The sequence below is a fragment of the Podarcis melisellensis genome, assembly GCF_964234715.1.
Source record: "Podarcis melisellensis genome assembly, chromosome: 2".
NCBI classification, from domain to species: Eukaryota; Metazoa; Chordata; class Lepidosauria; order Squamata; family Lacertidae; genus Podarcis; species Podarcis melisellensis.
The window spans coordinates 119,841,120-119,865,521 of record NC_138529.1 but is presented as its reverse complement, the minus strand read 5'-3'; the positions used below and the strand labels follow the sequence as shown (position 1 = coordinate 119,865,521).

General features: G+C 44.4%; 2 protein-coding genes across 2 annotated transcripts; both read right to left on the bottom strand.

Moving 5' to 3' along the window:
* Window positions 1-571: 571 nt before the first annotated feature.
* Window positions 572-11,830, bottom strand: LOC309363254 (vomeronasal type-2 receptor 26-like; the record flags this gene model as incomplete). The annotated part of the gene is made up of 7 exons (XM_081899358.1): window positions 572-1,482; window positions 4,418-4,544; window positions 5,839-6,066; window positions 8,144-8,488; window positions 9,293-9,532; window positions 11,145-11,175; window positions 11,472-11,830. The coding sequence occupies 7 exons, from the start codon at window positions 11,828-11,830 to the stop codon at window positions 572-574; spliced, it is 2,241 nt and encodes a 746-aa protein (XP_081755484.1).
* A 2,823-nt stretch (window positions 11,831-14,653) lies between these two features.
* On the bottom strand, window positions 14,654-23,332 carry LOC309364446 (vomeronasal type-2 receptor 26-like). The gene is made up of 6 exons (XM_081901755.1): window positions 23,177-23,332; window positions 21,717-22,008; window positions 19,185-19,988; window positions 17,708-17,935; window positions 16,721-16,847; window positions 14,654-15,567 (listed from the first exon to the last, which is right to left on the bottom strand). Exons 2-6 carry the CDS (start codon window positions 21,993-21,995, stop codon window positions 14,666-14,668), a joined length of 2,340 nt encoding a protein of 779 aa, XP_081757881.1. The 5' UTR covers window positions 21,996-22,008; window positions 23,177-23,332; the 3' UTR covers window positions 14,654-14,665.
* Window positions 23,333-24,402: the final 1,070 nt, after the last annotated feature.

Below are 24,402 nucleotides of genomic sequence, written 5' to 3'. Positions count from 1 at the left end.
GGCAAGGAAACTTTCCCAGCTCTTCCTGGAAGTTCTGGGGATTGAACATGGAATTTTCCATATGCAAAGCATGAGCTCTGCCAGCAAGCTGTAGCCATTCTAGAGCTGTGCTGGAGACGGCATTGCCGCTCTCTGGCTATACTCAGTAGTGGTGCTGCTGCACCGGAGGTGAGATCAGGCTGTCAGTTCTCTCCTCTTGCAATAATGGCACAAGGAAGAAGGTGCATTGTGCCTTGCCCTACCTTCCAATCCACAGAGGTCTGGAAAGGCAAAAGAAAAGGAAGGGGGACCACAATAATGAATGTATTTTTCTACCTTCACCTAACAGAAAGAACCACCTATGCAGAAATAGTTCACTTTTCCCATGCAACAGAGTTAGGATCACACAAGAAAGTATAAAAATACTTATTCCAGTGGTTCCGCTCCCCTATCTCTGTTTAAGAATCTGCTGACTAGAGACAGACAGACATAAGACCCATTCTAGATTTCTTTCTTTAATCCTCACAGAACTTGTGGTTCCAAGACAAAATATGGTCCAGAGAGACTTCGGTTGCATCCCTTGTACTAAGAATCAAATGCTATCCTTAGTTTTGATCATCAGGTGCTCCTTTGTATTCAGATCAGGTCTCAGCACAATAATGTAGCACTTGGGGAGGAAGATGCAGCCCAGAAGGCCAGCACTGGAGGCCAAAATAGAGAAGACCTGCACGGCTACCATGTATTTCCCTTTGGTGCTCAGGTAGGTGGGCACAAAGGACACCCAAACACTGCAGAAGACCAGCATGCTGAAGGTGATCAGCTTGGCTTCATTGAAGGCCCCAGGCAGCTTCCTGGCTAGGAAAGCCACTGTGAAGCAGATGGCTGCCAAGAAGCCCATGTAGCTGAGGGAACCATAAAACATGGCAACAGACCCTTCATTGCATTGCAGGATGATCTGCCCAGGTTGGGACCTCATGTCAAAGTCTGGGAATGGGGGTGAGATTCCCAACCAGATGGTGCAGAAGAGAACTTGGACACTGGAACAGGAAATGACAATGGTGTTGGCCAGACTCTTCCCCAGCCATTTCCTCACCCTGTTCCCTGGCTTTGTGGCCAGGAAGGCCAGCACCACAGTGATGGTTTTGGCCAGCACAGAAGAGACTGCAAGAGAGAAGATTATGCTGAAGGCCGTTTGTCTGAGAAAGCAGGTTGCTTTTCTTGGCCGAGCAATGAACAGGAAGGAGGACAAAAAGGAAAGCAGAAGGGAGATGAGGAGGATGAAGGAGAGGTCCCGGTTGTTGGCTTTGACTATGGGTGTCTCCTTGTATTTAATGAAGATTCCTAACAGTATACCTGTAGTAAATGACAAGAAAAGGGAAGAAGAAGCCAAGAGGATCCCCAAATATTCTTTATATGAAAGAAAGGTGATAATCTTTGGGATGCAGTGATCTTGGTCTTTGTTTGGATGTTGGTCTTCAGGACACCTGAGACACTTCTCTGCATCTGAAATGAAAAGGAGAAGCTTCAGTAGTCCTAAAATAAAGATAATAACCAGAATACCCTATTGCATTCCATAAAATATATCTTTCAGAGACAAAGCTTATATTCCAGAATAAACTGGTGCAACCAGGCCTGTCTTTTAACAAATTAGTCTGTCCTAATCATCTGGAATTAGTCTGTCCTAATCATCTGGAAAAAGACCCTGATGTCAGGAAAGATGGAAGGCACAAGGAGAAGGGGACAACAGAGGACGAGATGGTTGGACAGTGTTCTTGAAGCTACCAGCATGAGTTTGACCAAACTGCGGGAGGCAGTGGAAGACAGGAGTGCCTGGAGTGCTCTGGTCCATGGGGTCACAAAGAGTCGGGCACAACTAAACGACTAAACAACAACAACAACAACAACAATCATATGCAAAGCAGAGTGTTGTTACAACCACAGGAAGGGTGGATAATATGGACAGCACCCATCAGACACTTTCCCTGCTTGGCCTTATAGATGACCAATGACCTCTCAAGGCCATTTCTTTCACTTCAGTTTACATCATTAGTCACAGCAGGGGTTCCAAGACTTTCAGTCCTCAGGGTGCACTTCAGAGTGCTGGAAATTGCAGAGGTCCAACCATCTGGGGTGTGGAGCTAGGAGTGTGTGTATGTGAAAGGTCATTTCCATCAACTATCCTTCTCACTTTCCTCCTCCTTCACACTTGGGCTGTGTATAAACTGCATCTTTAGAGCACACTCAGAACACATTCTTCCCGTCGAAGAATTCTGGGCATTGTAGTTTGTTAAGAGTTCCTGGGAAATGTAACTCTGAGAGGGATAAACTACAGGGCCCAGAATTCTTGGGGGGAAATAATGTGCTTCAAATGTGATGGCCACTCCATCCCCTTTCTGTTCTTTCCTTCCCTCCAAGTGTCCCTATTTTTCAGGGACAGTCTTGAATTTACAGAAGCCATCCTGGTTTCTGATTTGATCCAGAATGTCCCGCTTTTCCTAAAGGTAAAGGTAAAGGGACCCCTGACCATTAGGTCCAGTCGTGGCCGACTCTGGGGTTGCAGCGCTCATCTCGCTTTATTGGCATAGGGAGCCAGCGTACAGCTTCCGGGTCATGTGGCCAGCATGACTAAGCCTGTTCTTGCGAACCAGAGCAGCGCACGGAAACGCCTTTTACCTTTCCGCCAGAGCGGTAACTATTTATCTACTTGCACTTTGATGTGCTTTCGAATTGCTAGGTTGACAGGAGCAGGGACCGAGCAACAGGAGTTCACCCCGTCACGGGGATTCGAACCGCCAACCTTCTGATGGGCAAGTCCTATGCTCTGTGGTTTAACCCACAGCGTCACCCGTGATTTGATCCAGAATGTCCCGCTTTTCCTTAGGATGTCCCTATTTTGATTGGAGAAATGTTGGAGGGTATGGAGTTACGTGACACCCCAAACCAAGGAGATAAATAACTATGCAACCTTTAGAAGGCAACCCTGTGTAAAAAAGTTTTTTAATGTTTAATGTTTAACTATGTTTTCATAGTTATATGTGGGACACAGGTAGCGCTGTGGGTTAAAGCCTCAGCGCCTAGGACTTGCTGATCGAAAGGTCGGCGGTTCGAATCCCTGCTGCGGGGTGCGCTCCCGCTGCTCGGTCCCAGCGCCTGCCAACCTAGCAGTTCGAAAGCACCTCCGGGTGCAAGTAGATAAATAGGGACCGCTTACCAGCGGGAAGGTAAACGGCGTTTCCGTGTGCAGCTCTGGCTCGCCACACTGGCCATGTGACCCGGAAGTGTCTCCGGACAGCGCTGGCCCCTGGCCTCTTGAGTGAGATGGGCGCACAACCCCAGAGTCTGGCAAGACTGGCCCGTACGGGCAGGGGTACCTTTACCTTTACCTTATGTTTTCATATACTGTATGTTGGAAGCCTCCCAGAGTGGCTGGAACAACCCAGTCATATAGGTGGGGTATAAATAATAATAATGGTAGTGGTGATGGAAGAAGACATCCCTATTTTCATCAGAGAAATGTTGGAGGGTTTGCAGAAGGTAGGGAGACCAAAATAAGGTTTCCTGGGGACAGTCCCCGGATTTACAAATCAGTCCCCATTCAAAATCCATTGAAGTTGAAAAGTGTCCCCGGATTCATTGAAAAAAATCTGGTAGCCTTAGACCAAAAGGAGGTGGAGTCAGAGCCAACTAATTCTCCTATTGCCGTAGCCTTTGAATAACTTCTGTAGCTGTACTAAGCAAGAAATAAGGACATAGGAGAAATAATACTTTATTATAAAATGAATGGTTATGTTTATGCAATAAGTTAGTAAATATTAAGTGAAGTATGGCGACGACGGGAAGTTATACGCACACTAAGAAGATTTATTGTCAGAGTGTGTGAGTTTTTGTTGTTAACTTTGTTTCCCTTGTAACAAATGACATAAATGTATGGTCTTTTGTTGTTGTTTAAGTTTAATAAAGCATTATTATTATTATTATTATTATTATTATTATTATTATTATTATTATTATTAAACTCTCCTATTGTCTGTTCCACCATCCTTCTGAGGTGGCAACACAAAAAGACGATTAAGTGGGGGCTGAGGACTGGCAGAACTTGCTCCACCATCTTCAAGCAATTCCTAGCCCAAGTGTACCTCTGCACTGTGCCTGCATGTAGCTCCTGGTGTTTTGTGTTGATCCAACCAAAAGGCCATGAGACAGCCAGTGGGAGGCTACTGTGCAGAATCCCACCTGAAATCAGGCTAAGGCCCACTGGTGCCACCTCCCGGCCTGCAGTTTGAGAAATCCTACATTTTGGAACTTAGCATCACAGTAGCCAAGAATGGTTTGACATTCCAAAAACGTATTTAGGATCTTCACAGAAAATCTCTGCTGAGCGAATCTTTGGCCTATCTTTGTTCCCCCAAGGAATGCCTTCTCCCCTTGAGTCACGCACCTTCCTGAGTGGATATGGTCCCTTCTGCACACAGAGCACAAGCGTAGCAGCAAACCGGTTCTCCTTCTTGAACCACCTTGGCGTAACCAGGGCGACAGCTCTCCGTACACCTGGAGCGAGGCACGGTCTAAGCATTAAGACAAGACGCATCCAGAAAAAAGTATTAGGGGACTTGAAGTGAATCATGGGCTTTGAAGACAATCTAACTGAGTCCCAACCCATCCACACTTCCTAGATCAGTTCTGTCCCATGGAAGAGGGAACAAGATTGTTTTCTCCTGCTCTGGAGGGTAGGACTCAACATTATAGGAAGAAGTACAAGAAAGGTGATTCCGACTACACATACGGAAGAGCTGTTTGACAGCGGAATGGTCTCCCTCAGGAGGTTGTGGACTCTCCTTCCTTGAACGTGTTTTAAAGCAAAGGTTGGGTGGCCATCTGCCATGGATGCTTTAGCTGAGATTCTTAGACCAGGTGACCCATGGATTCCATCCAACTCTACAGTTCTATGAGTCTATGATTCTTTTGATGTGGTTGTAAATTATTTTGCTCCAAAATGGCAAATCAGAGGACAAAGGGGACAATAGAAGTTTGAAGAATACACATTGTTAAGATGAGGAAACGTGGAAGATTTTATTTACTTATTTATTAAATTTGTATACCGCCCGTCATCCGTAGATTTATTAGCAGGGCATGAGCCGGGAAATTTATAAGGATGACTTCTGCAAGTCAGATGCCAGAATGCCAATGAGATCATGCAAATTTGCATTAAAGCTGTGGAATAAGAATTTGCGGGTGGGTGGATTAATATGATATACATTTCATATTGTTAATGCACTTTCCAGCTCCAAGATGGCTTATAAAGGCATTTTGTAAGGTGTAGGTGTGTGTGTGTGTGTGTGTGTGTGTGTGTTTTGCCTTCCTAAATGCACACTTCCCAGGGGCTACTCCCACACTTTGGAATGCTCTTCCTAGAGAAGCTAGACCAGCTCCCTCCTTCTTGTCCTTCCATTAGCAGGTGAAGGCTGTTTAAATTTAACAAGCTTTGGGGAATGGACTGCTTTATCTAACAGTACAATGCTGCTTTTACTATCTGTATTTCGGTAGATTTGCTTATATACGGTTTGATTCTATCATAGATTCTACTACAGAAAGCTAAAAACAAAATCAGATAACAGGTTTAAAAGTTATAAAACTATTATCTTTAATATGTTTTTTCTGTCGTCTAGTCATTTAGTCATGTCTGACTCTTCGTGACACCATGGACCAGAGCAAACCAGGCACTCCTGTCTTTTTAGCTTTCCATATTTGAACTGCATGGTTTTAATTTCTGTAGGTTGCCTTGAGTCCTTTTTTCCAGACCAGGAAAAAAAAGTCACTGGAGGACAGGGGAGAAAGACGCATGCAGATAATTTCACCAACCTTGTTAAACTGTGAGGGCCACACGATGTCCTCTTGGTTAATTGTGAGCTTTAAATCTGAGGATGCCTGTCTCTCAAAACTCCCAACTTTCACTCTGTTTTGAGACCCATTGGGAAACAGCACCCAGTTCACAATATCATAGTCAGCTATCAGCTTCCCATTCTCATCTGTATATAGTCCACCCCTGGAAGTGTTAAACAACTGGACTTTTTTTAAGTGACGGTGAAACTGGAATGATAGAGAAAGCACCAGGATTAAGAAAACATGAAAGCCTATTGAATACCTCAGCCCTGCTCACATTAGCGCAGCGAGAAAATCATGTTGGCTGATGACCTCTGAGTTCTAAAGACACATTGTGACTTGGGATAGACCCTGCCAGCGAGTGACTGTAATCTGTTGAGAACTACACAAGCAAAGGCTTTCTCCACAGCACTCAGCAAGGAGATTCCTTGGTAGTTGTTACAGTCATGGAGGCTAACTTTGTTCTTGCAGAGTGTCATAATGCTAGATGTCTCATGCATATGTCTCGTGGCCCGAATCCTGTTTCCCAGCTTTGTGCTGTGGGTCCTCTTTGGCTTTGCTTGTCACCAGTGAGTAAGCCATGTTGCAGTCAGCACTGTGATAGTTCTGTGTGCCGATCGCCTGTACCTTGTACGATAATCTTTATTCTCAGACAGCTAATCCTAGTCTTTATAACCCCGTACCTTCTTCCAGAAGGCAGAATCTGAAAGAAATCATTTCCGGGGTGCGCACTATCCTGCACTATCTCTGCAGCTTTCTTATGGCACCTGGAAGCATAGATTTGATCCAAGCTGAGAAGAGTGCACCCAGTTATTCTCTCCGCGGTCTTTACAACCCTGGACAGCATTGTTTTTTCCCTGACCGCGCAGCTCCCAAATCACACACACAGACCATAGGTTAATACACTTTCAGCAGTACAATGGTAAAATGCCATCAACAGGTCCTTTGAGAGATTATTTTTCCGGAGGATTCTCAGAAAATATAACCTCTGCTGTGCTCTCTTCATCAGGTCTTTACTGTTTTCTCACCAGGTTAGGTCATCTCTCAACTCCATTCCCAGAAACCGAAACACCAAGACCTGTTCCACACACTTCCCCTCAATAATAAGTGGCTGAATATTCAATTTACATATCCTAAAGTCTATCTATGCACAATTCTGTTCCAATCCCTTGCAATGCAGGAATCTCAAATGGAGGATCAATGACCAAGGGTTATCCAATCTTTGCTTTAAAACTTCCAATGGAGGAAAGTCATTGGTCTTTCACAGACACTGCAGATATGCAATTTTGAGTTTTCTTTCCCTGCTGCAGGGTACTGGAGATCAGTAGAGGGGGTGTCATTACACATATAAACTCAGTGTGAAAGCAGAATCAATTTATCCTACTGTTAGGGAAAGTGGGGTCAGCTAATTAAAGCAACAAGGGGATCCTCATGAGGCCAGAGGAACATCGCCCGGCTGTGAGTGTGAAGGCCGCTCTCCACAAGGCCTTTTCCACCTGGCCTAGGCACTGAAGACTCTTCTCATGAGGCCAGAAGAGCATCATCCAGCTATTGTTTTATTGTTTTAATATGCTGTAAACTGCTTTGAGATTTTTATTAAAAATATAAAGCAGTATAGAAATAAAAAAATTAAAAATAAATTAAAAAACAGATTTGGGTCGCCGTTTGACTCCAGCACCAAGGCATGCCCAATAGCTGACCTGTGCCCATAGGCTTACAAATGGGCCTCAGAAATTGGGTGGGGAAGTGAGTTTCATCATGACTATCAAATTCAATTGTGGATGCAGGATAATGGTTGCAGAGCTGGACAATGGATTGCAATTTGAAAAAGGAATACCTGCCATGGCTGCAGCCTTTGAAGTTCCAGTCTCTCTCTTCCACCCACCATCAACATCTGTTTGGATCTGGACAAATATGCCGAGTTCAAGGCAAATGCCACAGCTTGGACACTGTTGTAAATGATGTAGCTGTCTTGAGACAGGGCCCTTTCAATCTCCTCTTGGGGGAGAATCACCAGTTTCCTTTTCTCTGTACATGTTGTCCAACCTTCCGTGGATGGACATAAACAATGAAATGATTGACTCCAAAACCGACTTGTTGCAAAAGACAAGGGCACAAAGTATTCATATTTTGTCCTTTTTCTGGTTTTTATTGCAAAAGACAGAGAACCATGGGTGTACCTGAAGGAATCAATGTGATGAGACAAATTCGAGTTCATGTCCTGAAAAGCTGTTGTGACCCAGATTCTTTTCCCGGTTTGCGTCTTTTCAAGGAGCATTTGTACCCTGATGATCGACCCAAAATCATAGTGAGAGTCCCCAAAGAAAACAAATACATTGACCAGTGTCCACACGTCAGGTAGTTCACCCTGTAAAAAAATTTCATACAGCGCCTTTTGTGTTATTCTTTCTGTGAAGGCAACACAAATTCCACTGGTAACCACCAAAGGAGTCAAGGCATTTAAGAATCTTTCTCCATTATAATTGTCTGGAGCAAAGAGGCCAATCCATGTCCATCCAAAATGCAGGAGCAACTTGATAATCCCCATATACTGAGTTTCTTCCTTGGGGATCATCCGGTAGGCAAAAGGGAACTGTGTTTTATCATTAAGAGAAAAGCCAGAACTGATCTAGTGAGAAAAGGAAGAGGGGGGGGGAACATAGAGACATAAAAAGGTTAAATATCTAGGGATATGGCTAACATCAAGAAATATAAATTTATACAAAAATAACTACGAAAAAAAATTGGCTTGAGGTAAAAAGAAATCTAGAAATATGGAGCAGAATGAATCTCTCATTGCTAGGGGAAATAGCAGCGATTAAAATGAATGTGCTGCCAAAAATGCTATTTCTTTTCCAGTCAGTTCCACTAAATGGTACCTCCACCTGCTTTGCAAAGACACTGCACCCAATTTACAACATTATTCATTTTACTTTAGTTTAAGATACCAGAGAGGGACCCAATACATTACAGAAGCGAACCCTACAAGAGAATTATAAAATAACAAAACCCCAAATTATAGTATATAGCTGCCCCTAAAATTCAAGCATCTAGAGAATGAAACAGTGAAATCTTTAAAATGCACAGGCAAGTAAATATCTGACACTGAGGTGATAAGAATTGAGAACAGAGATACCACCTTAGCTTGGGCCTGGCATGACTCTTCATTTTTATACAAGTCATTCTCAACTATGAGTACCAGCTGACAGATCATCTCAACCCCAGTAACACAGCAGGAAGGTGAATTAAAGCATTCATACAACAAGAAGGCAAGTATGCTAATGTCTGTTGTAAATCATTTTAGGGGAATCCTTCAAAAAAGGATCATCATAGAGTTGGAAGGAAACTCATAAGTCATCTAATCTCATCCCCTTCCCCATGCAGAACATCCACTACTCATGCATCCCTAATTGGTGGCCATCCCATTCCCTACCTGTGGGATTTTGTAGATGCCCAACATGCTAGAAATCTGGATGGAGATGTCTGATTCAGCCCCTTCAATAACAGTCAAGAGGTTCTTGCGTCTTCCACAGTTATAGTTTGGAATATTTTTCTCCCTACCGGAATGCATATCTAACATGGCATTGGAAACCAGTCGGCCATCATAATAGGTGTCAAATAGGTTGTATCCCAGGGTGAAGTTGGGCAAGATCCTGGGATCCTGGTTGATCTCCTGAACAGCAAACAAGAAGGACAGGATGTGCCAGTAATTTGGAGTAGACTCACTACCATCAAAGAAACAGCATTTGTGAGTGACACACTGCCATGCTCCTGTCTCTGACACGTTAAACTTTTAATGCATCTAAGCGCCTGCTCAGGCAGCATAAATATCACAGTAAGTTATCCCCAGATAATGATCTTCATGGTTGTATTGAGAGTGAGGAGGGTTCCAAATTGAAGGTCCAGTTAGGAACAAAAATGGGGAAGATTATTGCTTTCAGGAGTAAGCCTGCACCAGCCTTCAAAGAACCATATTAAAGGCATAATATATGTTAATTCAGCAGAAACTGAATGCTCAAACTTTGCATTGGAAAGGCAAAGACTGCTTCCATTATCCACTTACCTTGGTGTAAGCTCCATGAGCTCATTGGGACTTCTGAATATTGCAATATAAGTCAATAAATGTAAATTTTGCTTTGACTGGTGATATGCAGTCCAGCCCTTGAATGAAACAAGGATTTCAGTGGAAGAAACCATCAGGAAGCTTCAAGGACTTCATGTGCCCTTGCCTTGACTCATAGCTGTCAACTTTTCCCTTTTCTTGCGAGGAATCCTATTTGGAATAAGGGAATTTCCCTTAAAAAGGGGGAAATGTTGACAGCTATGCCTTGACTCTGGCAGTGAAATTAGCTGATGGCCACAGTGGATTTGTGTGTGTGTGTTGGGGATGCAGTGGAGCTAGTGCTGGGAACTAAAGAAAATATCTCTGGAGTCAAATGGAGTTTTCAGGTTACACTGTACTCATGTAAGCATAGCCTAGATTTTGCCTTGGAGGCTTCGTAAATCAGCTTGCACTGATGGTGGGTGTTGCTGGAAAGTTGCCAGTGGTAGTTTCCAGCTGGGAAATATTATTTTAAATTGCCATCCTGCTTAGGCATAAAGGAAAGCGTTGCCTTTTGCTGCAGAAAGAGAGTTGCCTTGTCAGTCATTTCCCTGAAAGAACCTCGCCTTAGTCTCGAGGAGCAGTGTCAGACCAGGGAGACACATTCTACCAGTACCTTTGAGGAAGTTTCTTCAGACTGGAAGTTTCAAAACAGAGCACCCAAAAAAACCTCACATGCCTTTCAAAATACCAGCAGAAAATATTTTTAGGGGTTGGGTTCAACTCAATAGTTGCACCAGCAGGAGCAAGTGCAAAGAGCCCCACTTGAACAATGGGGCTTCCCATCTACTCCCCACTGTGTGCAACCCTACAACAATCAGCTTGGGGTGGGGTTGGGAGAACCCCCAGAAATGCCTGGGGTGGGAGGAAAGGAGGAGAGATTGTTCCGTCAGGAAAGCAAAAGTACACTAACTGATTGACCTCCTTAGCAGTACTTTTAATTCCACCCAGTAACTTGACCTTCATGCCAACGAACACTGCTTGACCCCTCACTGTGCCTTCCCCTCTCTCCAAATTCTCAATTGCACAGTGAAATTGGTTCTTCTTGCTAAAGAACAGGTGTATTTTGAACACACATCCAGCAACACCTGGAACTTTTCTGCTAGGCAGTTATGCTGTGGATAGAGGGAGAAGCTGTGTGTTGGTATTTGCTTTTAGACACCCCCCCCCAAAAAAGACCTACGTTAGCTACAGACTGCTTCTTATCACGAGATCTGAAAGCAGGAATGTTATTGGTTATTTCGGTCAAAATTATTCTGGAAAACCGAGTTGCTCCTTAATGTACTATCACCACACAAAACTGTGTGAATCTCCCTGGATGCACGTCATGAACTGACCGGCTGTGCTCAAGATTCCGTTTTTGTGTTCACTAAACTCAGGTTAAACGTAAGGAGAGAGTTTGACCCAGGGAAACAGGGAAATGCAATCTGCTTTTGGCTGCACTGGAAGGTGGGCAGAGTCAAGAGTGAAGGTGGAGCAACAATAAACCCATCAGCACGTAGCTACTCACTCTTCAAGCCTGGTGGAGGGGTGCTGGGAGAAGTTGTATGGTTCAAAGGTAGCGCTTTTTGTAGATATGACGCCGCCAACAAGGTACTCTCCTGGCCTGTAATAATTCATTGGTTTATTCCGATGCTTGGGTGGATTCGAGAAGCATTTTGCCTTCTGCATCCCACAGGCTCCATGGGGCATTAGGAGCAGCAGGAGCAGGAGCGCAGATATCATTCTAGAGATGGCAGCGACAGTCTCTTGCAACAGGAGTAGAGACTTTAGTTGCACAACTGGAGTGCAGGCTTGGGTGCAGCTTTCAAGGCAGCAAAAACAAGCCAAGTCTCTGACCAGGTTCTCATCGGCACATGTCTTATTCATCATTTCATTAATAGGAGGTATTTAAGCCACAGTTATTCTTTTTACGAAAAGGTTACATCATGCTTCCCTTGATTTTGATGTTTCAGTTATTGGTCTTATGGGAAGTCCCTGGAGATTTGGTTGTGAGGAGAGAAATAGATTACTATTATTTTTCATAATTATAAAAGGGGAGGAAGTTTCACCTCTGAAACATCTTGGATTCCTTGTGTGGCTCAAGGAACAGGTTCAGAGCTGGAAGAAAAACATGTTTGTGAGAACTCACTGATGAGGTTCTGTATCCTGGGAAGGACCAGTGAGGCTTCAGCTGCATTTGGCCAACATTGTATTGAAGAGAGGCTTCCATGAGATTATGGGTGAAAATGCTTGTAGTTTTGAGGATATATTTGAAAGATCACACATGAAATATGAGAGCACCATCCCCCCCCCATCAATGTACAAAAACATCGATTTATGTGGTACTATTTCACTCTCCTATCAGTCAGCATAAGATTTTTTTCTTGTGTTACCAGTATGTTTACATATCCTCCAACATTTTTCCCGATGAAATTATTATTGTTATTGTTACTGAATAATAATAATAATAATAATAATAATAATAATAATAATAATAATAAATTTATACCCCACCCATCTGGCTGGGCTTCCCGAGCCACTCTGGGCGGCTTCCAACAAAATATTAAAATAATGTAATGCATCAAACATTAAAAGCTTCCCTAAACAGGACTGCCTTCAGATGTCTTCTAAAAGTCTGGTAGTTGTTGTTCTGTTTGACATCTGGTGGGAGGGCGTTCCACAGGGCGGGTGGCACTACCGAGAAGGCCCTCTGCCTGGTTCCCTGTAACTTGGCTTCTCGTGGTGAGGGAACCACCAGAAGGCCCTCAGCGCTGGACCTCTGTGTCTGGGTAGAACAGTGGGGGTGGAGATGCTCCTTCAGATATACTGGACCGAGGCCAGTATATAACTGTTACTGTTATTGTTATATCCTGCCCATCTGATTGGGTTGTCTCAGCCACTTTGGGCAGCTTGCAACATATCTAAAGATATGTGGCCCCATGGACCAGAGCACGCCAGGTAGTTGTGTCCGACTCTTCGTGACCCCATGGACCAAAGCATGCCAGGCACTCCTTTCTTCCACTGCTTCCCGCAGTTTGGTCAAACTCATGCTGGTAGCTTCAAGAACACCATCCAACCATCTCATCCTCTGTCGTCCCCTTCTCCTTGTGCCCTCCATCCTTCCCAACATCAGGGTCTTTTCCAGGGAGTCTTCTCTTCTCATGAGGTGGCCAAAGTATTGGAGCCTCAGCTTCACGATCTGTCCTTCCAGTGAGCACTCAGGGCTGATTTCCTTCAGAATGGATAGGTTTGATATTCTTGCAGTCCATGGGACTCTCAAGAGTCTCCTCCTTCCCTCCCATGGATTTTGCTTTGCCTCCTTCGAGGCTCCGTAGAGCTATGAGGCAAGGTTAGCGTTATTCCCACGTCCTTACAGTTCTTCCTGGTGAGGACCATAGTAAATATAGGGCGTGAAGTAATTGAATATCAGCAGTTCTCTGATGCCTTTCTGCTCCGGGGGAGTTTGACCTTACCTTGGCATATGCCAGAGTCCGGGTGCTAACACTTGATGGGAATCACTAGCATGAGTTTGACCAAACTGTGGGAGGCAGTGGAAGACAGAAGTGCCTGGCGTGCTCTGGCCCATGGGGTCACGAAGAGTCGGACACGACTAAACAACAAAACAACAACAACATCCCGTTTTATCACTCCCCTTCAGGAGTCTCAAAGCGGCTAACATTCTCCTTTCCCTTCCTCCCCCACAACATACACTCTGTGAGGTGAATGAGGCTAAGAGATTTCAGAGAAGTGTGACTAGCCCAAGGTCACCCAGCAGCTGCATGTGGAGGAGCGGAGGCGTGAACCCGGTTCCCCAGATTACGAATCTACCGCTCTTAACCACTACACCACACTGGCCCTTTGCTTACCTGAGCCTCTGCAGGAAATATCCAGAGAAATGTGTACAGATAGGAACAAGTGAGGATCCTGTTTTTAGGAACACAGGAACCCGCAGGATACTGAATCAGGCCATTAGTCCATCTAACTCAGGGTTTCTGAAACATGGGTCTCCAGCTGTTTTTGGACTACAGTTCTCATATTCCTTGACCACTGGTCCTGCTAGCTAGGGATGATGGGAGCTGTAGTCCAAAAACAGCTGGAGACCCAAGTTTGGGAAACTCTGAACTAGCTCCATAGGATCTACACTGATGGGTAGTGGTCCTCCAGGGTTTTAAACAGCAGACATTCACCCAGTCCCAACTGGAGATGCTGGGGATTGAACCTGGGACCCTCTGCATGGAAAGCAGGTACTCTACAGTTGTTACTTCACTTTCCTCCTGGAAGGGATATCTGTATTTTCTCCTGGATGAGGACATCTATCTGCTATTCTCTTTTTCTTACTCTATCTCTCCAGCACCACCAGCTCTGCTCACTCCCTCTTGGTGGATGCTTCCTACCCCACTGGCAAAAACTGCATAGGAGAGCTTTTGAGAAAACACAAAATGTTGAGTAAGTCACGGGTTGCAAGAGAATAAAAACACAAAAAGGCCCTGGAAGCAGCATGGATGGCATATTTATTCAGAAATTATGAATTATGAGAAAATAAAAAAATAGGTAGACTGCTTTCCAGTGTAAAGTAACAATAGTGTAAAACATTTTGACAAGTTGATTTCCGGAGTTGATTATCACATAATTCCTTATAATTTAATGGCAAATGAAAGCCTCAGGGTCAGGTTGTGGCATCTTTATATAACTGGATTGCTCACTATAATAGACTCAAGCGTCTCACTTTGTTTTCATTGTGAGATGCTCCTTTGTATTCAGGTGAGGCCTCAGCACAATAATGTAGCACTTTGGAATGAAGATGCAGCCCAGAAGCCCAGCACTGGAGGCCAACATAGAGAAGACCTGCACGGCTACCATGTATTTCCCCTTGGTGCTCAGGTAAGTGGGAACAAAGGACACCCAAACACTGCAGAAGACCAGCATGCTGAAGGTGATCAGCTTGGCTTCATTGAAGGCTGCTGGCAGATTCCTGGCTAGGAAAGCCACTGTGAAGCAGGTGGCAGCCAGGAAGCCCATGTAGCCCAGGGCACCATAGAACATGGCCACAGACCCTTCATTGCATTGCAGGATGATCTCTCCAGGCTGAGACTGCATGTCAGAATCTGGGAATGGGGGAGACACCCCCAGCCAGGTGCTGCAGATGATAAATTGAACACCAGAACAGGAAATGATAATGGAGTTGGACAGACTCTTCCCCAGCCATTTCCTCACCCTGTTCCCTGGCTTTGTAGCCAGGAAGGCCAACACCACCGTGATGGTTTTGGCCAACACAGAAGAGACGGCAACTGAGAAGATGATGCTGAAGGCTGTTTGTCGGAGGAGGCAGGTTGCTTTCTTTGGCCGACCAATGAACAGAAAAGAGGACAAAAATGAAAGCATGAGAGATACAAGGAGTATGTAGGAAAGGTCTCTGTTGTTGGCTTTGACTATGGGAGTTTCCATATATTTTATGTAGACCCCCAAAATGAAGCACGTAGTTAAGAACAAGAATAGGGCAAAGAAACCAAGCGTGACCCCCAAAGGTTCCTTATGAGCAAGGAAGGTGATAATCTTGGAGATGCACTGATCTTGCTCCTTGATTGGATGTTGATCTTCTGGACATTTGGTGCAGTGGTTTGCATCTGAAAGGAAGAAGGGATGCTTCAGGTAGTCTTAAGGGGAAACTTATAAACATACTATTACTTTTTCTATTGCATTTTATAGCATATCCATTTGAGAGAGAGAGTTTATATTCTAGAATCAGCTGAGGGGAAACAATCATATCTTTTGAGATCTTATATAAAAAGCAGCACAGAATTAAAATCACAAAAAGGATGCACATGTTGTGGGCAGCATCCATCAAACCCTCTCTCTCTTTTCTCTCCTGTAGTTTTCCTTCCAAGGTCAAATCTTTCATCTCATATTAACCCAATCTTTGTGACTGGGGTTCTCACCCTTTTTCTTCCAAGAGCCTGTTCGGAAGATCTGGAAATGACTGGGACACGTTGCACAAATTGCAGCATTCTTTCCATGGGGGAAGGAGTTCCACAGCTCACCTTTTCTCAAGCTGGGGGTGAACACTCTCTTTCTAGACATTATGGCACATCCTTCCTTTTAAGGCAGAATACACTGACCCAAGGACTCTAAATGGAGAAATGTCTTTATTTTCCTCCATCCTCCATGTGCCTCGGCATTTTGCCTTAATCTCCAACCTTCTTCTGTCCTTCACCTTACATTCTCACTTTGTACACTGCTAGCTCCTCTGTACTGCCTATGTGTTCCAACTCTCCTCTGTGAGCTTCATATGTTCACTTTTTCTTTCTGTAACAACTTTCCTTGCTAAAAATGTTTTGTGAATATTATTATTATTATTATTATCATTATTTTGTTTATTTATACCCCACCCACTCTGGGCGGCTTCCAACAAAATATTAAAATACAATAGTCTATTAAACATTAAAAGCTTCCCTAAACAGGGCTGTCTTCTAAAAGTCTGGTAGTTGTTTTTCTCTTTGACATCTGGTGGGAGGGCGTTCCACAGGGCTGGTGCCACTACCGAGAAAGCCCTCTGCCTGGTTCCCTGTAACTTGACTTCTCGCAGTGAGGGAACCGCCAGAAGGCCCTCGGCACTGGACCTCAGTGTCCGAGCAGAATGATGGGGATGGAGACGCTCCTTCAAGTATACTGGACCGAGGCCATTTAGAGCTTTAAAGATCAGCACCTTTTTATCGGTGTTTGAATCTCTGCACTATTTATATTCTCCCAAGGGATGCCCTTTCCCTCTGAATCACCCACCTTCCTGAGTGGAGATGGTCCCTTCTGCACAGAGAGCACAAGCATAGCAGCAAATGGGCTGCCCTTCTTGAACCACCTTGACATATCCAGGTTGACAGCTGTCGGTACACCTGGCACGAGGCACAGTCTAAACATAAGTGAAGAAGCATCAAGAGGAAAGTGTTAGGGGTGTGGAAATGAATCATGGAGTTTGGAAGAGGTTTCCATAAACAGCCGCTTTTAGGCAAATACTCTTTGTGCTTACAAACTATTCTGCTATCTATGATTTTGCTGCTCTGATAATGTCAAAGCAAACTGTCAAGAAAAGATCACAGGCCTCATGCTAAGCTGGAACAGGAAGTACAGTGGTACCACAGGTTAATAACATAATTCCTTCTGGAGGTCCATTCTTAACCTGTAACTGTCCTAACCCGCTTTAGCTAATGGGGTCTCCTGCTGCCACCGTGCCGCCGTCGCATGATTTCTGTTCTCATCCTGAAGCAAAGTTCTTAACCCAAGGTACTATTTCTGGGTTAGCGGAATCTGTAACCTGAAGCATCTGTAACCTGAAATGTCTGTAACCCGAGGTATCACTGTACTTGTTAACCAAAGGGATTGTATGGAGGGGTCTTTGGCACACCTTTTGCAGGTCATGAGCTGGAGTGTTTCCAGTGACTTTGTGAAGCTGAGTGTGGATGCTACTCAGATTGCGTGAATTCTGCTTTAAAGATGTGAAGCAAGGGGCATTGGATGAATGGAGCGACACGTTTCATGCTGTTATCACATGTTTCAACCTGGCATTGAAGCACAAAGTGGTGTGGTTGATTTGCTCAAGAAAGGAGTGTTTGGGATAGGAATTGTGGGGATGCTTACAGATGAACTCTAGATTGGGTTTACAGGAATTGGATAAGAATAATTTCCTGTTTCAGTATCCTGTAAACAGTATAAATGATTTCAGCTTCACAGATGAAAAGCAGGGAGGGAGGACACTTCATTCATCTCCCCTACCTGCTTAAACTGCCAGGGCCACACAATGGCTTCTGTGTTAATGGTGAGTTTTGGATCTGAAGATGCCTGTCTCTCTACACTCCCAACTTTCACTCTTCCACGAGACCTATTAGGAAACAGCACCCAGTTCACAATATCATAATCTGCTGCCAGATCCCCATTCTCATCTGAATAGAGTCCGCCCCTGGAGGTGTTAAACAACTGGACGCTTCTTAAGAAAGGGTGGAGCTGGAATGACAGGAAAAAGCAATGCAGTTAAGGTAACAAGAGAGCCTTCTGAATTCCCAGTCATGAATCTCACATTTTGTTATGGTCATCCGTCTGTCTTGAGAGACAATAGAGTGCACCTCCAGGGGTGAAGTGAAACGGCTGGAGAATCACAGCGCCTGCTGTGGCAGCAGAGACTGGTAACTCGTAACTGCTTTCTCCTGTCTTTTGCTGCATTAGCAGACCAAAGCGACCTACTCTGGGGCACAAGCTTGGGCAGTGTGATTGGAGGTCCTAGGCTGCCCAGATGGCAAGACCATTTCCGCCTCATTGATGTAGTCCAATGGAATGGAATGCAATACATTTGGCACCAGATTGGCTGCAGAAGTTGCCGGAAGGATGGAGGCATACAAGATGCCATCAAACCATCTTAGGAATTCTACTCCAGATTTGTTTGGGGTTTGGTCCTTACCCTTTTCTTACCTCCTAAAGATGTCCCTCAAGACAGCGGATAATTTTACATATTCTTATAACTCTATAAAATAATCTTTATTAATCTTGGATGAACATGGCCACTGGCCCCATCATCTCCTGGCAAATAGAAGAGGGCTCCATGATCACTGCAGATGTGACAGCAGTCATGAAATTAAAAGACGCCTGCTTCTTGGGAGAAAAGCAATGACAAACCTAGACAGCATCTTAAAACGTAGAGACATTACTTTGCCGACAAAGGTCCATATAGTTAAAGCCATGGTTTTCCCAGTAGTGATGTATGGAAGTGAGAGCTGGACCATAAAGAAGGCTGATCGCCGAAGAATCAAGGCTTTTGAATTATGGCGCTGGAGGAGACTCTTGAGAGTCCCATGGACTGCAAGAAGATCAAACGTATCCATTCTGAAGGAAATCAGCCCTGAGTGCTCACTGGAAGGACAGATCCTGAAGCTGAAGCTCCAATACTTTGGCCACCTCATGAGAAGAGAAGACTCCCTGGAAAAGACCTTGATGTTGGGAAAGATGGAGGGCACAAGGAGAAGGGGACGACAGAGGACAAGATGGTTGGATGGTGTTCTTGAAGCTACCAGCATGAGTTTGACCAAACTGCGGGAGGCAGTGGAAGAAAGGAGTGCCTGGCATGCTTTGGTCCATGGGGTCACGAAGAGGCGGACATGACTAAACAACTAAACAACAACAACAAAGTGAAGGACATTGATTCCAGAGTTGCAGAATGGATTACGCATTTACAGTGGTGTTGTGGAAGAGATAGGTGTACCTGCCGTGGCTGCAGTCTTCCATGTCCCCAATTGTCTCCTCTACCCATCATCAGCATCTGTTTGGATCTGGAAGAATAGGCAGAGTTTAAGGCAAGTGCCACAGCTTGGACGCTGTTGTAAGTAATATAGCTGTCTTGAGACAGGGCCCTTTCAATCTCCTCCTGGGGCAGAATCTCCAGTTTCTCTTTCTCTGTGCACCTTATCCATTGTTTCACGGGCAAGACATCCTTGGAACATGAACAGTGAAATGATTCATCCCAAAATTGTATTGTCCTTTCAGACCATGGCTCAAAGTAGTCATGTTTTGTCCATCTTCTGGTCTTCATTGTGAAGGACAAAGAACCATGGGTGTACATAAAGTGCTTAATATTGTAATTCAAAAGTCTGTTGATGTCTTGAAAAGCTGTTGTAATCCAAACTTTCCCCCCACTTTGTATCTTTTCAAGAATTTCTTGTATCACGAATATTGGGGTAAATTCATAGCGAGAGTCCCCGCAGAAGACAAATACAGTGACTTTTATCCACATGACAGTTGGCTTCCTCTCCATGAACTCTGCATATAGAGTCTCACGTTCCACTCTTTCTGAGAAGGCGACACAGATTCCTCTACCCATCATCAGAGGTCTCACAGCATTCAAAAACCTTTCTCCACTGTCATTGTCTGGAGCAAAGAGGCCGATCCATGTCCATCCGAAATGCAGGAGCAACTTGACAATCCCCTTGTACTGGATTTCTTCCTTGGGGATCATCTGGTAGACAAAAGGGAACTGAGTTTTATCATTATGAGAAGAGCCATAGCTGACCTGGTGAGGAAGAGTAGAGGCTGATTTAGGTCCAGATATTCTCTTTCTTCAGAATATTAGGTTGTGGAGAAATATATAGCTATGTGACAAAATATGTATATATTGTAAGAATACTAGGCTGTGGGGGGTGTATACACACACACACACACACACATACACATACACATGCAGGCAGGCAGGCAGACAGACACACACACACACATCTAGTGATATATAAAGATGTGTTTTGGATGCTTAGGAGAAACCTCACTTTTTGAGATTGTCTTGGACCTAATTATAAAAACACATGATAAACTAGCATAGTGAATGGATGGTGAAATTGTGTCAGTAATTAGATATATAAATATGCTGCATTGGGGGTGCAAAAATGTCCATTAATGCATTTTTAAAAGATAGATCTTTCATTATAAACTGGAAAAGTCATTAATGACTATTATAACCACCATATATAACAAATAGTAACCATTGTAATGTCAAACAAATTGTACCATGTTACTATAAACTAGATTGAAGCTTTCTTGACATTTTCTTCGTGGCCCCCACAAACTGTAATGATTGTCACCAACTGTGATGGTTTTCAAAAAAGATAAGATAAATTCAGGTAGGATAAGGCATTCCATCTTTTCTACCCACAACGACCACGTTTCCCCTCCACTTTCAAAGGCAGGAAGCCTCTGAATGTTAGCTGCTGGGAAGCAAAATTGTGAAGAGCGTCCTGATTGCAGGTTTTCCAGAAGAGGCATCAGGTGAGCTCATCTGAAAACAAGATGCTGGGCTAACTGGTCCTTTGATGTGATCAAGCCCCTCTGTGCTTCTGATGTTTCTGGGGAATCTCAGGCTAGATTCACCTTATTGTAGGTCTTTTTAGGACCATCCTTTCCTAAAAGGTGAATGGCAGAGTTGGGAGAGAGCTACATGGTCATGTAGTCTAATCCCCTGCACAAACTGGCAATCCACCACTGTAGTATATTTGACAGGGAGGCATTCCAGTCCCTACCTCCCCACCCTGGCCACAGTGATCCATGCGACGGTCACCTCCAGGCTTGACTACTGTAATTCGCTCTAAGCGGGGCTGCCCTTGAAGCTGTCACAGAAACTCCAGCGGGTGCAGAATGCTGCAGCGAGGCTCCTCACGGGGTCTCTGCCATGGGAGCATATTCACCCAGTGCTTTTCAAGCTGCACTGACTCCTGGTGGAGTACAGGGTCAGATTTAAGGTGCTGCTTTTGATCTTTAAAGCCCTTCACAGCCTAGGACCCTCGTACCTACGGGACCGCCTCCCCTGGTATGCCCCACGGAGAGCCTCAAGGTCCATAAATAACAAAACCCTAGTGGTCCTAGGCCCTAAGGAAGTCAGATTAGCTTCAACCAGAGCCAGGGCCTTTTCAACTCTGGTGGAACGCTCTGCCTCATGAGACCAGGGCCCTGCAGGATCTGATTTCTTTCCGCAGAGCCTGTAAGACAGAGTTGTTCCGCCTGGCCTTTGGCTTGGAGCCAATTTGATTCCCTCCCTCTCTTTCTTTTCCTTCTCCTCCTGCGAGGAGGCTACATTTTAATATTTTAATGTTTCAATATTTTAATGTTGTATTTTAATTTTGTTTTTAAGTTGTAATCATTCAACTTGTTTTTATTATTGCTTGTAAGCCGCCCTGAGCCCGGCCTTGGCTGGGGAGGGCAGGGTATAAATAAAAATTATTATTATTATTATTATTATTATTATTATTATTACCTGTGGGATTTTGTACATGCCCAACATGCTTGAAATCTGGATGGAGTTGTCAGGTTCAGCCCTTTCAAAAACAGCCAGGAGGTTCTTCTGTCGTCTGCAGTTATAGTTTGGAAGATGGCTTTCCCTACCAGAATGCATGTCTAGCATTGCATTGGAAACCAGTCTGCCATTAAAATAGGTTTCAAAGAGGCTGTAGCCTAGGGTGATGTTGGGTAGCATCCCGAGATCCTGATTCATCTCCTGAACAGCAAACAAGAAGGACAGAATGTGCCAATACATCGTTGGAGCCAAACTGCAAACCAGCAAACACAACAGTTATGACCAGGACGCCATTCTCCATTCAATGAAAAGAGAATGCCAAATTCTTTATTTTTATTAATCAAAGGACTTTTCTGGGCAACACCAGTCTCAGTTTTTTGTATCTCCTCCCCCCCACCCAAAAAAAATGCTTTGTAATGTTTTTACTGAAGGTGGGAGACCTTCCCTTGTTGCAAAGCAGATATTAACTCACCAGTTCAGAGAAAAATTGAAAGGTTATTTTTCATGATGAAAAGTCCACAGTCTTCAAATAACAAAATCAACTGCATTTTCAAGTTTTGTGAAAGGCTTGAAAGCTGCTGAAAGGATGCTCTGATTTTGCAGCAAAAAATACTTTTAGCTAACCCCCTGAAAGTTACAATAAGCCCTGAGAGAAACTCTGTTGTGGACTGTCACTATATGGCTGGTGGGATTTGAGAACTTCGGGTTTGTGCAATTGAAATGGATTAAAGGACCCTATTGTCCTGCCACAACAAATCCACATTCTTAAAAAGAAATGGACTTTTTGCATTCTGGAAGATGACAGCAGAAGGCATTGGAACACACTGGATGAACAAAGGACCAATGCGAAGGTGTCTAAATACCCCACGTTAATGGAGATGAATGCAGAAGCAACACTTATTGTCACATGACTGTTCCATTAATAAATCAGAAATATAGTGGTACCTCGGGTTAAGAACTGAATTCGTTCTGGAGGTCCGTTCTTAACCTGAAACTGAGGTATCACTTTAGCTAATGGGGCCTCCCAATGTCGCCGCGCCGCCGCCGTGTGATTTCTGTTCTCATAGAATCATAGAGTTGGAATAGACCACAAGGGCCATCGAGTCCAACCCCCTGCCAAGCAGGAAACACCATCAGAGCACTCCTGACATATGGTTGTCAAGCCTCTGCTTAAAGACCTCCAAAGAAGGAGACTCCACCACACTCCTTGGCATCTCATCCTGAAGCAAAGTTCTTAACCCGAGGTACTACTTCTGGGTTAGCGGAGTCTGTAACCTGAAGCATATGTAACCCCAGGTATCACTGTGATGCTCAATAAAGACTTGATCTAATTTCAGCATTGCCTAAACTTTGTGTATCTGGGAGCAACCAGAGTGCCAATGGGGCAACATTAGATCCATCTGAAACACACATGTACTTACTCAACAAGCTTTGTTGATGGGGGCTTAGAAAAGATGTACGGTTCAAAGAAAGCAGGTTTGGGTGAGATGATTCCGCCAATGACATGGTCCCCTGCCCTGTAATAATTCAGTGGTTTGTTTCGATGCCTGAAGGGACTTGAGGGACAGTTCCCACAGACTGCCTGGGGCATTAACAACAGCAGTAGCAGCAGTGATATCATCCTAGCGACGCCAGTGACAATGTCCTTTTGTGACATCAGTAACTACAACAGAACAACAGGGGTCCAGCCTCTCAGGGTAGTGAGAGGAAACTGCCCACCTGCACAGCCCCTTCCTATCCTCAATCGTAGACGAGGTTTTTCATGGCACATGACTTGTTGTTTTGAGAAGTATAGGAGAGGAGGTATTTATGGCCCAGCTGTTCCTTCAAGCTTGTTATAAGAGGTTACCTCATTTTCTTCCTTTTAAAATTATTGTTACAAGAAGGTGCCTTATTTTCTCCTTTTAAATTATTTGCCTCTGGGGAAATCCCTGGCACTTTTGTGCAAGGAGAGGAATACATCACTATGATTTTGATAATTATAAAGGGGAAGAAAGCTCCTCTCTGAAACCTCCTGGACTATGTATGGCTCACTGAGCAGGTGCAGAACTGGAGGAAAAACAAGTCTGTGAGAAATGAGCAGCATAGCTTCATAGTCTGGATTAAGTCATTGAGGATTCTGGTGAACTTTGCAAACTTTCTAATGATGAAATAGTTTCATAATAGGTAGAATCAAAATGCTCTTTCTTTTAGGCTCTATTTGAACTATCACACATATGCATACGGGGACATGGGTGGCGCAGTGGGTTAAACCACAGAGCCTAGGGCTTGCCAATCAGAAGGTTGGCAGTTCGAATCCACACAACAGGGTGAGCTCCCGTCGCTCGGTCCCTGCTCCTGCCCACCTAGCAGTTTGAAAGCATGTCAAAGTGCAAGTAAAGAAATAGGTACCGCTCCGGTGGGAAGGTAAACGGCGTTTCCATGCACTGCTCTGGTTCGCTAGAAGTGGAGAGGGTTAAAAAGGATCAGGGAATGGAAATTAAATATACTCGGAGTCCTGCAATGATTTCATGCTCTTTATTGCAGCTTCTAGGCATGCAGATGGCGTTGTGGGTTAAACCACAGAGCCTAGGGCTTGCCGATCAGAAGGTCGGTGGTTCAAATCTCCACAACGGGGTGAGCTCCCATTGCTCAGTCCCTGCTCCTG